This window comes from Populus euphratica, unplaced genomic scaffold (genome assembly GCF_000495115.2).
Source record: "Populus euphratica unplaced genomic scaffold, PopEup_1.0 scaffold140.1, whole genome shotgun sequence".
NCBI classification, from domain to species: domain Eukaryota; kingdom Viridiplantae; phylum Streptophyta; class Magnoliopsida; order Malpighiales; family Salicaceae; genus Populus; species Populus euphratica.
In genome coordinates this window covers 381,974-393,699 of record NW_011500028.1, presented here as the reverse complement: position 1 = coordinate 393,699, position 11,726 = coordinate 381,974, and the positions used below count along the sequence as shown (strand labels likewise).

The 11,726-nt window shown below is 31.4% G+C and overlaps 1 protein-coding gene and 1 long non-coding RNA gene across 3 annotated transcripts in view; both read right to left on the bottom strand.

Annotated features, from left to right (window-relative positions):
• The window catches only part of LOC105142325 (cytokinin riboside 5'-monophosphate phosphoribohydrolase LOG8-like), a 3,327-nt gene extending 983 nt beyond the window's left edge, over positions 1 to 2,344 (bottom strand). Inside the window, exons 1-5 of the mRNA XM_011049899.1 lie at positions 2,184 to 2,344; positions 2,001 to 2,098; positions 1,850 to 1,880; positions 1,679 to 1,778; positions 1,481 to 1,551 (exon numbers count right to left, since the gene is read on the bottom strand). Coding sequence (XP_011048201.1) covers positions 1,481 to 1,551; positions 1,679 to 1,778; positions 1,850 to 1,880; positions 2,001 to 2,098; positions 2,184 to 2,279 — 396 coding nt within the window. The 5' untranslated portion in view covers positions 2,280 to 2,344. The remainder of the gene's footprint in view (positions 1 to 1,480; positions 1,552 to 1,678; positions 1,779 to 1,849; positions 1,881 to 2,000; positions 2,099 to 2,183) is intronic.
• Positions 2,345 to 6,242: 3,898 nt separating this feature from the next.
• Positions 6,243 to 10,256, bottom strand: LOC105142324 (uncharacterized). Of its 2 annotated transcripts, XR_845543.1 has the most exons (4): positions 10,103 to 10,256; positions 8,834 to 8,924; positions 6,674 to 6,837; positions 6,243 to 6,599 (listed from the first exon to the last, which is right to left on the bottom strand). It is a non-coding gene; the product is annotated as an uncharacterized LOC105142324 (long non-coding RNA). The 2 variants fall into 2 exon arrangements; XR_845542.1 differs by having other exon boundaries at positions 6,243 to 6,837.
• Between the last annotated feature and the right edge of the window lie 1,470 nt (positions 10,257 to 11,726).

Genomic DNA, 11,726 nt, shown 5'->3' with positions numbered 1-11,726 from the left:
CTTTTTGTGCTGCTTTCAGGTTTCCTGCATATATATATATATATATATAGCCTGATCGGACTGCTAACCGAAAAGTGCTTTCCAATGTCTTGCCCATTTGATGGTTTTTTAATGGCTGTTGATATTGACAATGATAACTCTATTTTAAATTGATAAAATAATATTATATTATATAATATAATTTTTTTTAAATAGCATAATTTGATATCGTGTCACATTTTAAAATGCTCATAATGGAAAACACAACATTTAAAAAAAATATTAAAAAAAGAAGAAAAAAAAGACCTAAGATATATCAATTCCAATTACGGTATCATTGCCATCACAAAGAACGTGCAATTTTTTTAAATTGAGCTCTTCACTAGAATTTTTTTAAATTGAGCTTTTCACTAGAATATTTTTTTACCCATGTTATTGGCCAATATTCTTTTCAAAGAGTGTTAATAGATAAACTAAAATACTCATTAACAATGCTTGATTAGAAGATTCTAAGAGTAATTAAAAATATATTTTTTTTCAAATTATTATAGTCATCATCATCATAACAAAATGCATATTTATAAAAGCTACTCAGCTCTCCAGCTACCAAGCTTGAATCTGACTTGAATCCTCTCAGTACTGTACCAATGTTAACATCCCACCCTCTTGCAAGACACGATTGCATTTTCAGTGGCTCCTTTGCGTGTTTGTCTTTCTTTTGGAAAAAGTTATATATGTCCAGTAGGCAATAGCTCCTCCTCCTCCTCCTCCTCCAAGGGACGGAGGGAGGGATTGTGGAGAATCATAAATAAATTTCGTGACTGATCTAGTTTAAGAGGAATATTAATTCATTTCAATTACACATAATACTATTTGATTATTGTCTTGAAATATATATATATAGGAGAAATAAAATGAACATATTTCTTTTTTCCTTTAATTTTAAAATAACATAAATTCAATTTAAAATTATTTAAGAAACATATTTATTCTATCAAATATATATTTATTATTTTTATATATGATTTTTCTTTATCCAAAAACACTAGCCGAACATAATATAGGTGATCAAATCCTAATTATATATCTTGGTATTAAAAACCATGTATATAATTAATTTTGATGATTCCGTTTATCATGTAATTAATGCTAATATATATTTAGCTTAATCGTATTTTACAATTCAGCCCTTCACTCTAATCATAATGCCAAGATATTATGATGACTCAAAGTGCATCATCATTCATTCTTTTTATAAAAATATTATCATTGGCCACACTAAGGTTTTATAACTAATATCAACGATCCAGGATGGTTTACAAAATTTTCTTTTTCCTTCGAAGATGAGGCTGCCAAATTAATTGTTATCTTAATTAATTATTTCCGAGTATAGATGTTTTGAGAAAATCACAAAATATTTACAAGTTTTACGTGGATTTTCTATATGTAGCAAGAAGCAATATCATGTGGAGACCAAAAGAAACGCAAATTAATAACTCACTGGCTTGTTATGGATTCCAAGCTGAGACCAAGTTATCATCTCCAGCAACTCCTCGAAGGTTCCATACCCTCCTTCATGAACACAGAGAATAAAAGGGAGCAGTCAATAGCCAACAATCTTGTTGAGGCATATATGTTCTTGTCTTTTCAACATTGAAAGTAATGCTTGAAGGCTTGTGAAAATGTGATCGTCAAATACCAGGAAGAGCAATGAAAGCATCAGCTCTCCTAGCCATCTCTGCCTTCCTTTCATGCATATCGGATACAATCAATACTTCTCCAACAGTTTCACCTGAAATCTGAGAAGAAATCATTCATGCATGTGCATGAGAGGAGAGGGTGATGTGAGAGGAGATGAAGCCTCACATACCTCAATTGGTACAAGAGCTGTTGGTATAATTCTATCCAAAAAGAAACAAACAAATTGAAGTGAATTAGAGTATAATGACTACATGATGATATTCATGTATGCAGACACACAAAGATTAGCATAATAGAACAGAAAGAAAAAGATTTCTTACCCTAAAACATGACTCCCGCCATCATAAACTGTTTGAGAAACAAGCCCCATCAATCCAACACTCCCTCCTCCATACACTAAATCCATCTTCCTCTCAACCTGATAATTCCCTTATGCATTAAAAAAAACCCTCCAAATTCTGATCAAAAGTTGAAAGAAAGAGGGTGAGGATTAGTATACTAACCAGTTGTCTTCCAAGATCAAGGGCTGCATCACTGAATATCTTTTTATTCCCTGACTTGCTTCCACAAAAGACACAAACCCTTGTGAACTTTCCCATGATTAGCTTCTCTATTCACTTCCAAAGAATATATACTAGGATTGATCACACTATACAGAAGTCCCCTAACTAACAAGTCTAGACATTTTTGTGTAATATATATGTAGTCTAAAGAAGTGCTTAAAAAATCAAGAGTAAATTATTGTTCAGTCCTTAGGTTTTCATCACAATTGTAACTTAGTCCTTCATATTTGAAAACCTACACTTGAGTAGTCTTTCAGCTCTTATTGACCATTTTTTTATTTAAAACACCTATTTGGAATTTTTCTTAATCCTATGTCCGATGTGCCATTTGACAATTTAAGCTCTTGGAGAAGAATCAATATTATGGTAGGGTTTTAGAGAATGGTCAACAAGAGTCAAGGGACTAATTTATAGATTTTTAAACATAAAAGACCGAGTTATAGCTACATTCAAAACCCAGGAACTAAGAGTAATCCACTAATTAATGAGTCTTTTTTTTTGTCCAGGTTAGGCCAATATTCACACGTGAGCCATGATGGATGCTTCATGCCCCCCACGATGAAAAATAATGCAAGTGTACTTGAGTCAAAGCTGATTCCAGCTTTCTTTCTAATCTTTTGTTTTGTATATCCGGTGGGTGCACCAATAATATATACTGTTCATTTCTTAACATTATAGAGATGTTCATCCTACTTTAGATTGAAAAATCCAATTTGGGTTTATGTTTGGTGGATAGTTTGTATCACAGAAACAAAGTCATATCGTATTTCTGTTTTTAAATTTATTGTTTCGAGATATAAAATATAAAAATAGTCAGGAAAAATCTGTTTTTAAAGGATAAAAATAATCTCTAAAACTATTTCAGAGATAATTTTATTTAATATATTTATTTTTATCCTTTTAATTAAATATGTTTCTATCATTTATATATTTATCCTTTTTATTTTAAGATATTAATCAAACATGATTGTACGTACGGCCCTATATTGTGCTGGTTGAACTTTGAAAATTTAACATCAACTTTTACTAGGGTAAGTATAATTTCTTGTCTTTACCATCCATGTTTTTTCCAAGATTTCTTCTTGAGGAGGGATCAACTTGGAATCATTGAGAAATTCACGGAAAGTATGGTTAAAGTAATTAACCTTTTATCCCTAATTTCTTGTCTTTTCAAACTTCATCAAGAATGTAATCAAAATTATGCAAGCTATACTTCATCAATTATGGATGTTTTGATGTTGACACGAATATTTTCACTGATGAGTAGAAATTTTAGTGTTGAAGAACAGGTAGCGAATGGGAGGAGGCTGCGCGGCATTTGACTTTGAGGAGGTTATTTCATGTAATAACAATTTATTGATTTAATTAGTTCAAGTTTTCTATTTCCTTTCTTACAAGAATTTGTTTTAAAAATGTTGTCTTATCGTAAAAAAAATTAAACTAAATAAGGTTATGTCAAAAAGAAGCAACAAAAATGGTTGTCAACATCCTTATCTTTCTTTTATGAAGAGGACTTGGTTTTAATCTTCTTTTTCTTCTTCTTTTCTATTCTATTTCCTTTGAATTCTTCAATGGCATCGATCAGCCTGCTTAGCCCTTATTTAATGATCATCTATAGTATGTTGAACCTTCCTCTGATCTCGAGAACACAAATGTACGTAATCACAATTCATTATTTAATAGAAACAATTAAATTACATCATCACAATCATTACTTAATTATTAATATAAAGAATCTCTTCTTAATCTTCTTTTAATGCAATTGAAGTGGAATCTTTTTATATAAAAAAATTCTAACAATGAGGATGTTTTTAAATCGATTTTCATGATTACAGATTAATTAAGTGCTTCTCGATCGGATCTTTAATTGGCTGCTTATCACTAATTTGTTCCTCCACAAACACGCACAAGAGATGATATATATATATATATATATATAAGAAAATAAATGATTGGAGAAGAGAGTGAGATCCTCTTATGCCAGCAAAATCTCTTGAATATAACAGATGCTATTTGTTGGTGTTCTTGGAAATGGGTTCCACACCTATAGTGAAGCAAAGCTGACAAGCAAAAAGATCAGCTTGGTATTAAGAAGGGTCCAAGCGTGCATTAAAGATGATGATGCTTTAGTGGCCACAGTAAACCCACCACTGATTTACTGGGAAGATATTGCATGCTCTATTGCTTGCTAATCATGGCAATAGCCATGCTATTTGGTGAACTACAAGCTAGCCTTGATATTTTAAAGTCTATATCATTAATTTCTTCTTCTAGCTAGGTTTGGTGTTGTTGTTCCTATATATATATATATATATATCATGAAAAATTAAGGATCGCTAAAGCTATATATATATATATATATATATATATATATATATATATATCATGAAAAATTAAGGATCGCTAAAGATGTGCTTTTCGGACCTCCTTTCTGCGCATATCGTCGACCAATCTTGAACTAGAAGGAAGGCTATTTTCATGCTCAAAACCTTCTTTACCTTGCGGGTTAATTTGGTGTTAGTTCAGCTGAAGAACATTATGTGTAATTAAAGAGGATGTAAGGGACAGTTTTACATCTGTTGTGGTTGTCGCATCTGGATTCTATAAGAACTATATATAAGTGAGATAGAACAACATAGGATGTCAACCAAGGTAATAATGGAACTGTTTGTTACACATTTATAAAGGGATGTAGGCTACCAACAAACGTTAGATTATTGTTTTAAGATTGAAGAGATGTAAACAATTGAAATATAAAAAAAATATGTTTTTTTTTTAATCTTTTATGTGTTTTAAAATGATAAAAATTTCTTTCAAAACTGTTTCATAAATAAGTTTATTTTTATATCTGTATCTTTTTTCTCTCCAATTAATATGTATATTGGTTTTCTCTGTTTCATAGCACCAACTAGCCCAAAAACTAGTAGATGAACAATGTAAGGTTATATCATGGTACTCCAGTGACTCTCATTGACTACTATATTGTCTTGTTAAAACATCTTGTTTGGTGGGTTTTTTTCTTTTTCTTTTACAAGCTCCCATTATATTGGTTTTTATCGAAGAATTTAAATTTTCAAATATTTACCTTGGAATTTTAAGAAGAAACAACTATAGTAGTACGTCAAGCATGAGTGAACGGACTATGTTCTATGTGTTTTCAAATGCTTAGGACTAATTTATAATCAGATTCAAAACCGGGACCAAAATATAATACACTCAACATAAAGTTACTTAAGTGCTTTACTTTTACTATTAGGCACATGATTTCCAGAAAACGCGTCCATTTTAAGCTTAATTATATGTAGTAATATGTGGCATACAATTTGTTTGGTGGTGTCCGATTGTTAACTGAAAAAAATGTATTCTAAAAGTAAAGAAAATTGTCGATTATCCGCCCCAAAAGTATTTCCTATAATTGATTGTTCATGAACCAGTTCAAGTAACTTCAAGGGTCAAAATCATACCACAACGTTGTCGATAATTAAGGTAGAAAAAAGGTAGTTTACTTTAAACAAGAATCCACTTCCCCCTGTTAGCAGATTTGATGGCGGTCATGTGTTTCAGAAAATAAGACGCTGGTTTCTGTGTTCTCTAATTTGTCTCTGTTAGGCAATTGCAGCATGTGACTGTTACGGCTCTTTTAACTTCTTGTATACATTGAACATGGCATGTGTGCCAATCTTTTTGCTAATTTTTATGATTGCCACTTTAATTGATTAGGGGCATGGAGCCGACAAAGAATTGCAGTTAGGGGCCATCGAAGCCTTAAGATCCAGAGAGTCAAAATGATGAGCATCACCACAGTGTTCTACAGGAACTTTTACAAGAACCAACAACAGGATGTCAAACTCGGGTTGGTGGTTTGGTAAATTGCAGCACGCCATCTTGAATGTCAACCCAACATTTGTATATTTACTTGCGATTCACGGTTAAGAAGATTGGACTCAGGATTTTCAACTTGGACTAGTAATTATGGAACCATAGAAAGAACACAGAAGATGTCTACTATCAAACAGCAGAAACACTTGCTATGATGCAATACATGCTACCAAAGACTCCACGAGGGGCTCACAAGTTGAGGTGCTGAATCCTTCATGCTCATCAACAAATATAATCAAACGGTTATCTTTTCTAGCACAAGAGAAAGTATCCACCATTTGTCAAGAATCTCCATGAGAAACTTACTTTAGATATCAGATGTAGGGCTCTGCCAACATCCAGCAAAAAAGACAAAAAACATCGTTCTTTAAAAGGAAAATACTTAACATGCCACCTAACAACATCAGACACACAATGTTTCTCACAGACTATGGAATGGCAACTGAGTTGAAGCAAATTTTTCCCAAAGCAGAATTCCTGCAAAAACAGCTAAAGTTAAAGATGGCAAGTTTAAAGCTTCGTGACTAACAAAAGAAATCATATCTGTTTACCTCAGCAGACTTTGGAATGATCTGATAAAAGGCCTACCAAATCATGGCTGCCTTTTAATGTGTAGCAAACGCAAAGATATAAGTAACAACATACTGCCTTCACAGATCTTTGGGTCTATAACTGAAGCCTGAAGACCAACGACTTCTGCATAATGACCAGAAAACTAAGATGAAAAAATTATGATCATCATAAGTTTCCAAGCATTCATCTCACTGTATTTAACTATAATGGCAGTCCATACAATTTTTGCTCAGACATTTATTCTCGACAAATAAAAACTGTGTTGCTATGACATCTAAAAGTAATGACATGTAAGCATATATAAGCAAAATAAGCAGCAAACATTTGCTAAAAATAACAAGGAAAAACCAAAGGATTCATCTACATAACCAAAACATCAAAAAGATGATTACCTCCTATGGAATTGCATGGGAAGAAAGCCTCATCTTTGACTACATCGACACAGGAGTCATATAGCTGAGTAGCCCATGTCTCAAATGTACAAAAGGATTTATGTCTAAATTCGCAAGGTTTTGATGAGAGAATCCATAACCAATGAGATCAATTGAATATACTCTTATGTGATTTTGCAAGAACTGGGATAGTTTTTTTCCAATGGTCAGTGCAAGGAAGAAGTGAGTTGTCAGTCATGACCTATATATATTAAGTTCAAAAACAAAGAGATTAGAGAAGAAAACTAATACAAAATCATCACCAAGTATATCACGAGACATGCATTATTCTGTTAAATTTCTTTCTTTCCTATGGAAGCCTTTGGATGTCAAGATAACCTTAGAAGCTGGTATCTCTATTAAAGCAGAATTGCAAACAATCCTTTTATAATACGAGTTCTGAATCATGGTTTATAGCAGCTCTGTTCTGGAATGAATAGGATTGCAATAGCTAAAAAGGAGTTATTTTTCAAGATCAGGCATTTACAATACACTAGATGTGCCTCCTTGTATGAGAATATGACTCCAGTTTCTCAATCTCGATCGTAGCAGCTCTCTGGCAGTTACTTCATGATAAACACTCTTTTGACCTCAAAATCCCTATTCTATATCTATGCTAAATGTTTACAGACTTACACGGTAAAATAAGTTCAGCCCCTTTGCTTACATCATATGCTAGAGAAGCATATTCAAGACCAAACAGAAACATAACTTCAGTTTTATTGCCGTATTGTGTGCAAGACATAGAATACTGACACTTATTAGGCTCTGAAAAGGTGTACCAGCCAGCATTAGCTGTTACCATAGCAACAATTCCATATAAATGTTCAGTCAACCTGATGGGAACCAAGGATTTCCAAGATGTCCAAGAATTCAATTTGAAATCACAAACAGAAACTGACAGGAATAGGCTCTCTACTCAAGGAATTCTGAGTTCTGAATGAGTTATCTAGCTTAGATTAGGGTTATTTTTATTTGTGTTGCAATTTTCTTTTTATCAGAATTCTAGTTAGGCTATAATGTAAGGAAGGCGGAGGAAGTGTCCTACAAGAAGGAAAGTCAAGAATAAAAAAGCTTTATATGTGGCAGAAACAGGCTTGAAGTCAGCAACTCAACCTGACAGAACTTGATCTATAAGTTGAGGAGTTCTAGGTTTTGACTTGAGTTATGAGTTTTAATTTGTTAAAACTATCTTAAATTATATTGGGATTATTTTATTAGTTATTTTCCAGTAAGTAGAATCCTTCTTACGCTAGGCTAGGATATAAGACTATATAAATAGCCAAAAGTGTATTGAACATTCAATCAAGAATTAAGCACTAAGAAAATACCAAACACCTTAAGAAACTTTTATGAATATATTATCATGTATGGTCTACATAGTTATTTGAACCACGAAAAGATTATGCATGGCAATGCCTTGAGATTTTTGCAACCAAGAATAGGAAGACAAAGAGCGAGGTTGAATCCATGCTTCCAAAAGTTCTGGCATAAAATCAGAATACTAAAAACATAAAAGACTAGAAAGTTTAAGTCTAGACATGAATAAAATATAACCCAATCCCATAGCATGCCAAGTTAAAAACAGAATGAAACTTATGAAACGAGAAGATAAATGAAACACGACAATATGGAGAATTTGGTACATTTAATACCAATATCATTTAGTTGTGTGCTAAGAAGAAGCAAAATGTCGATGATGTTTACCTGTTTGCTCCAAAACCATGAGCTAAAACTAGAGCAGGGCCACTGTTCCCAGCATTGTGATAGCGAATCGAATAACCCTTCCAATTCCATACTGCAATGATACGAAAGACAGAGTCCTTGAGTTCAAGCTAACACCAACAATTACAAAGTTATCAAACAATATAGCAAAACCGTGCATAACAGGTTCATAGACAAAAAGATTTGGCAAAAATGATGAACATTTCTACTATGGAAACTCCCTTCACATTATTTGTATTCAATAATTTGAGGGGGAAGACTCACATAGAACAGTTACATTCGCTCCGATGCTCCTTTCAATCGGATAATCAAGGAGGTGAGTCACTTCACCCTGCCTTTGGATTCCATGTTTCCGGCCAGAAAGATGAGGACATAGAATAAGGAATTAAAGGCTGTCAAACTTTGTTTTTGCTACAGTAATGATCTACGATCTGATTCTTTCCCTTGTGAATCACTCCATCTTAATGCTAAGTCCTAGACTATATTCAAAGATTGAAGCTTTATAGATGTCATTGGACAATTGCATAGAAGCAATTAACTACTCCAAATTAATCAAATGCAAAAAAAACTACCGTAAAAATGATGATAAAATACAGCTTCCTAACCACTCAACATCAACCAAATTAATGCATAAAGCAACATAATCAACAACACTCATCAATCCCTTGAGACATAAATTGAAAAGATCATCACTTTCATTTCTTGACAACCCAACAACATGTTAAGATTCTGACATGTAAACCCGATAAGACAAAAGGTAATGAATAGGATAAAATAAGAAATGAGACACATAAGAATTTACGTGATTCATCCAATTTGGGTTACGTCAACAAGCAAGTATAAAAGGATTTTACTAAGTAATATGAGAATCGCAACCTCTCAGGTAATAGGAGAACAATTAAAATCTTTCTATTATTAGGAGAAAACACCTCACTTACTCTCTCACAAATACCTTAGAATTTTGTGAGATTACTCTCTCTTCTCTCTACTCTTCACTTCTCTTCTTTGATGTGAATTATAAATTTGGAGGCATTGACTATTTATAGAAAGAGTGAGGGGACAAAGGCCATAAATTATAGTATAAATTATACCAACAATTCATCTCCACTAATTTTTTATCTACCTTTAATTTTGTCTTCCACTAATTTTATCTTCCATTAAATTAATGAATATACTTAAATTAATTAAGTATTAGCCTTACACAACACAGTTAAGATAACTAAGCACAAGAACTTGAAGAAATGAACAAACCAATTTGATGAACTGCTGTGTTCGCACCAACTGACCGTTATTAACTGAATAATCACTTGAAAAAGAATGTACAAAAAGCCCATTTCAAAGTTTTGAACTTTATTGAGAAACAGTGCTGAAGTTACTGTGAAAAAGGAAATGACATGTGAAAGGGAGAGAGAGGAGTACTAGAGATGACACTGTTGTAATAAAATGTGGTAATAATTGTTTATGAAAATATATTAAAACAATATTTTTTTTATTTTTAAGAATTTACTTTTAATATTATTACATTAAATTAATTTAATAATATCAAAAATTAAATTTAAAATAAAAATATTTTAAATTTTAAAGGTAGAGAGAGGAGTATTTAGATTTTCTTTCAAATCCTATAATTCACCTCTCAAATTTGAATTAAATTTAATGAGGTTAATATTTAATTTAATTTTAGTTTCAAATTATAAATTTTTAAATTAACTTATGAGTTGGGATTAGGTATTTAAATATTATGATCTAAATAATTTAAATTAGATGTTTTCTTCTTCTCCTTCTTTTTCTTTTTAAAATATAAAACAAGTTTATAGGTGATATAAGGTCATATTTGTTTTTCTATTTAAAAAATATTTTAGAAAAAGTTTGAAAAAAATTTTAATTAATATTTTTTATTATTTTTAAATAATTATAATATATAAATATTAAAAATATTTTTTAAAAAATAAGGAATATATTATTATAATAAATTTTTAAATAAATAAAAAATATTTTAAAACACAAAAACATTTACCACATTGATGAAACTCAAAGTACATGTGGGCCTCCCTTCATAAGATTGGAAAGTACAGTGAAGAATTATTAGTGTTATAGATGGAGAAGGCTTGTATTTACAGGGGGGGGATCGGTACGAGCAAATAATGATTGCCTTTTGCGTTATCGATCTACACGTGTCGTGCCCTTTCCAAGGCACGCATTCTTCACATGTTTAAAGGACATATTCGGAAATTGGGTATTTTGGCATCCAGGCTTGACCCGTGGATCCCAGGAGCAGCAAAGCGCACATGGAGGTGTTTGATGCGTGGTTATTTTAAAGGTGATGGTTGAGATTCGAGGATGGGATTTATCAGAAAAGCTAAAAAAATAAAAATAAAAATAATTTTTTACAGTAGAGTTTTGTATATAATTAAATTATTTATTATTATAATTTTAATTATAAAAACTAAAAATACCCTTGATGTATTGTTTCTTTGTGTTTGCCTCAGTTAAAAAAAATTAGAAAATGTAAGATTGAAGCTTTAAGTTTCTATTTAATTCTAGATTTAGTTCTAGATTTATTTATATAATTTTAAATTTATATTATAGATTTATATAAGTATTAATATAAGTAAATTTATTTTCACATGGATATTGTTTTAACTCAAAAGTAAATAATTAAAACAAGTTAAATATAAAATAAATTAAATAACTTAAAATAAAAAAGGAATACTTACAGGATAAGTTCTATCCGTTAAGTAAGCAAGGATGTGTTTTCCCCTTTCATATAATGAATGTTCTCTATTAAAATCGAAACGTGATGAACAAAAAAGACAAGGTTTTAAGTAAATACATAAATAATGTTGTTCACAATTATTTATAGAAAAATAATCAACGG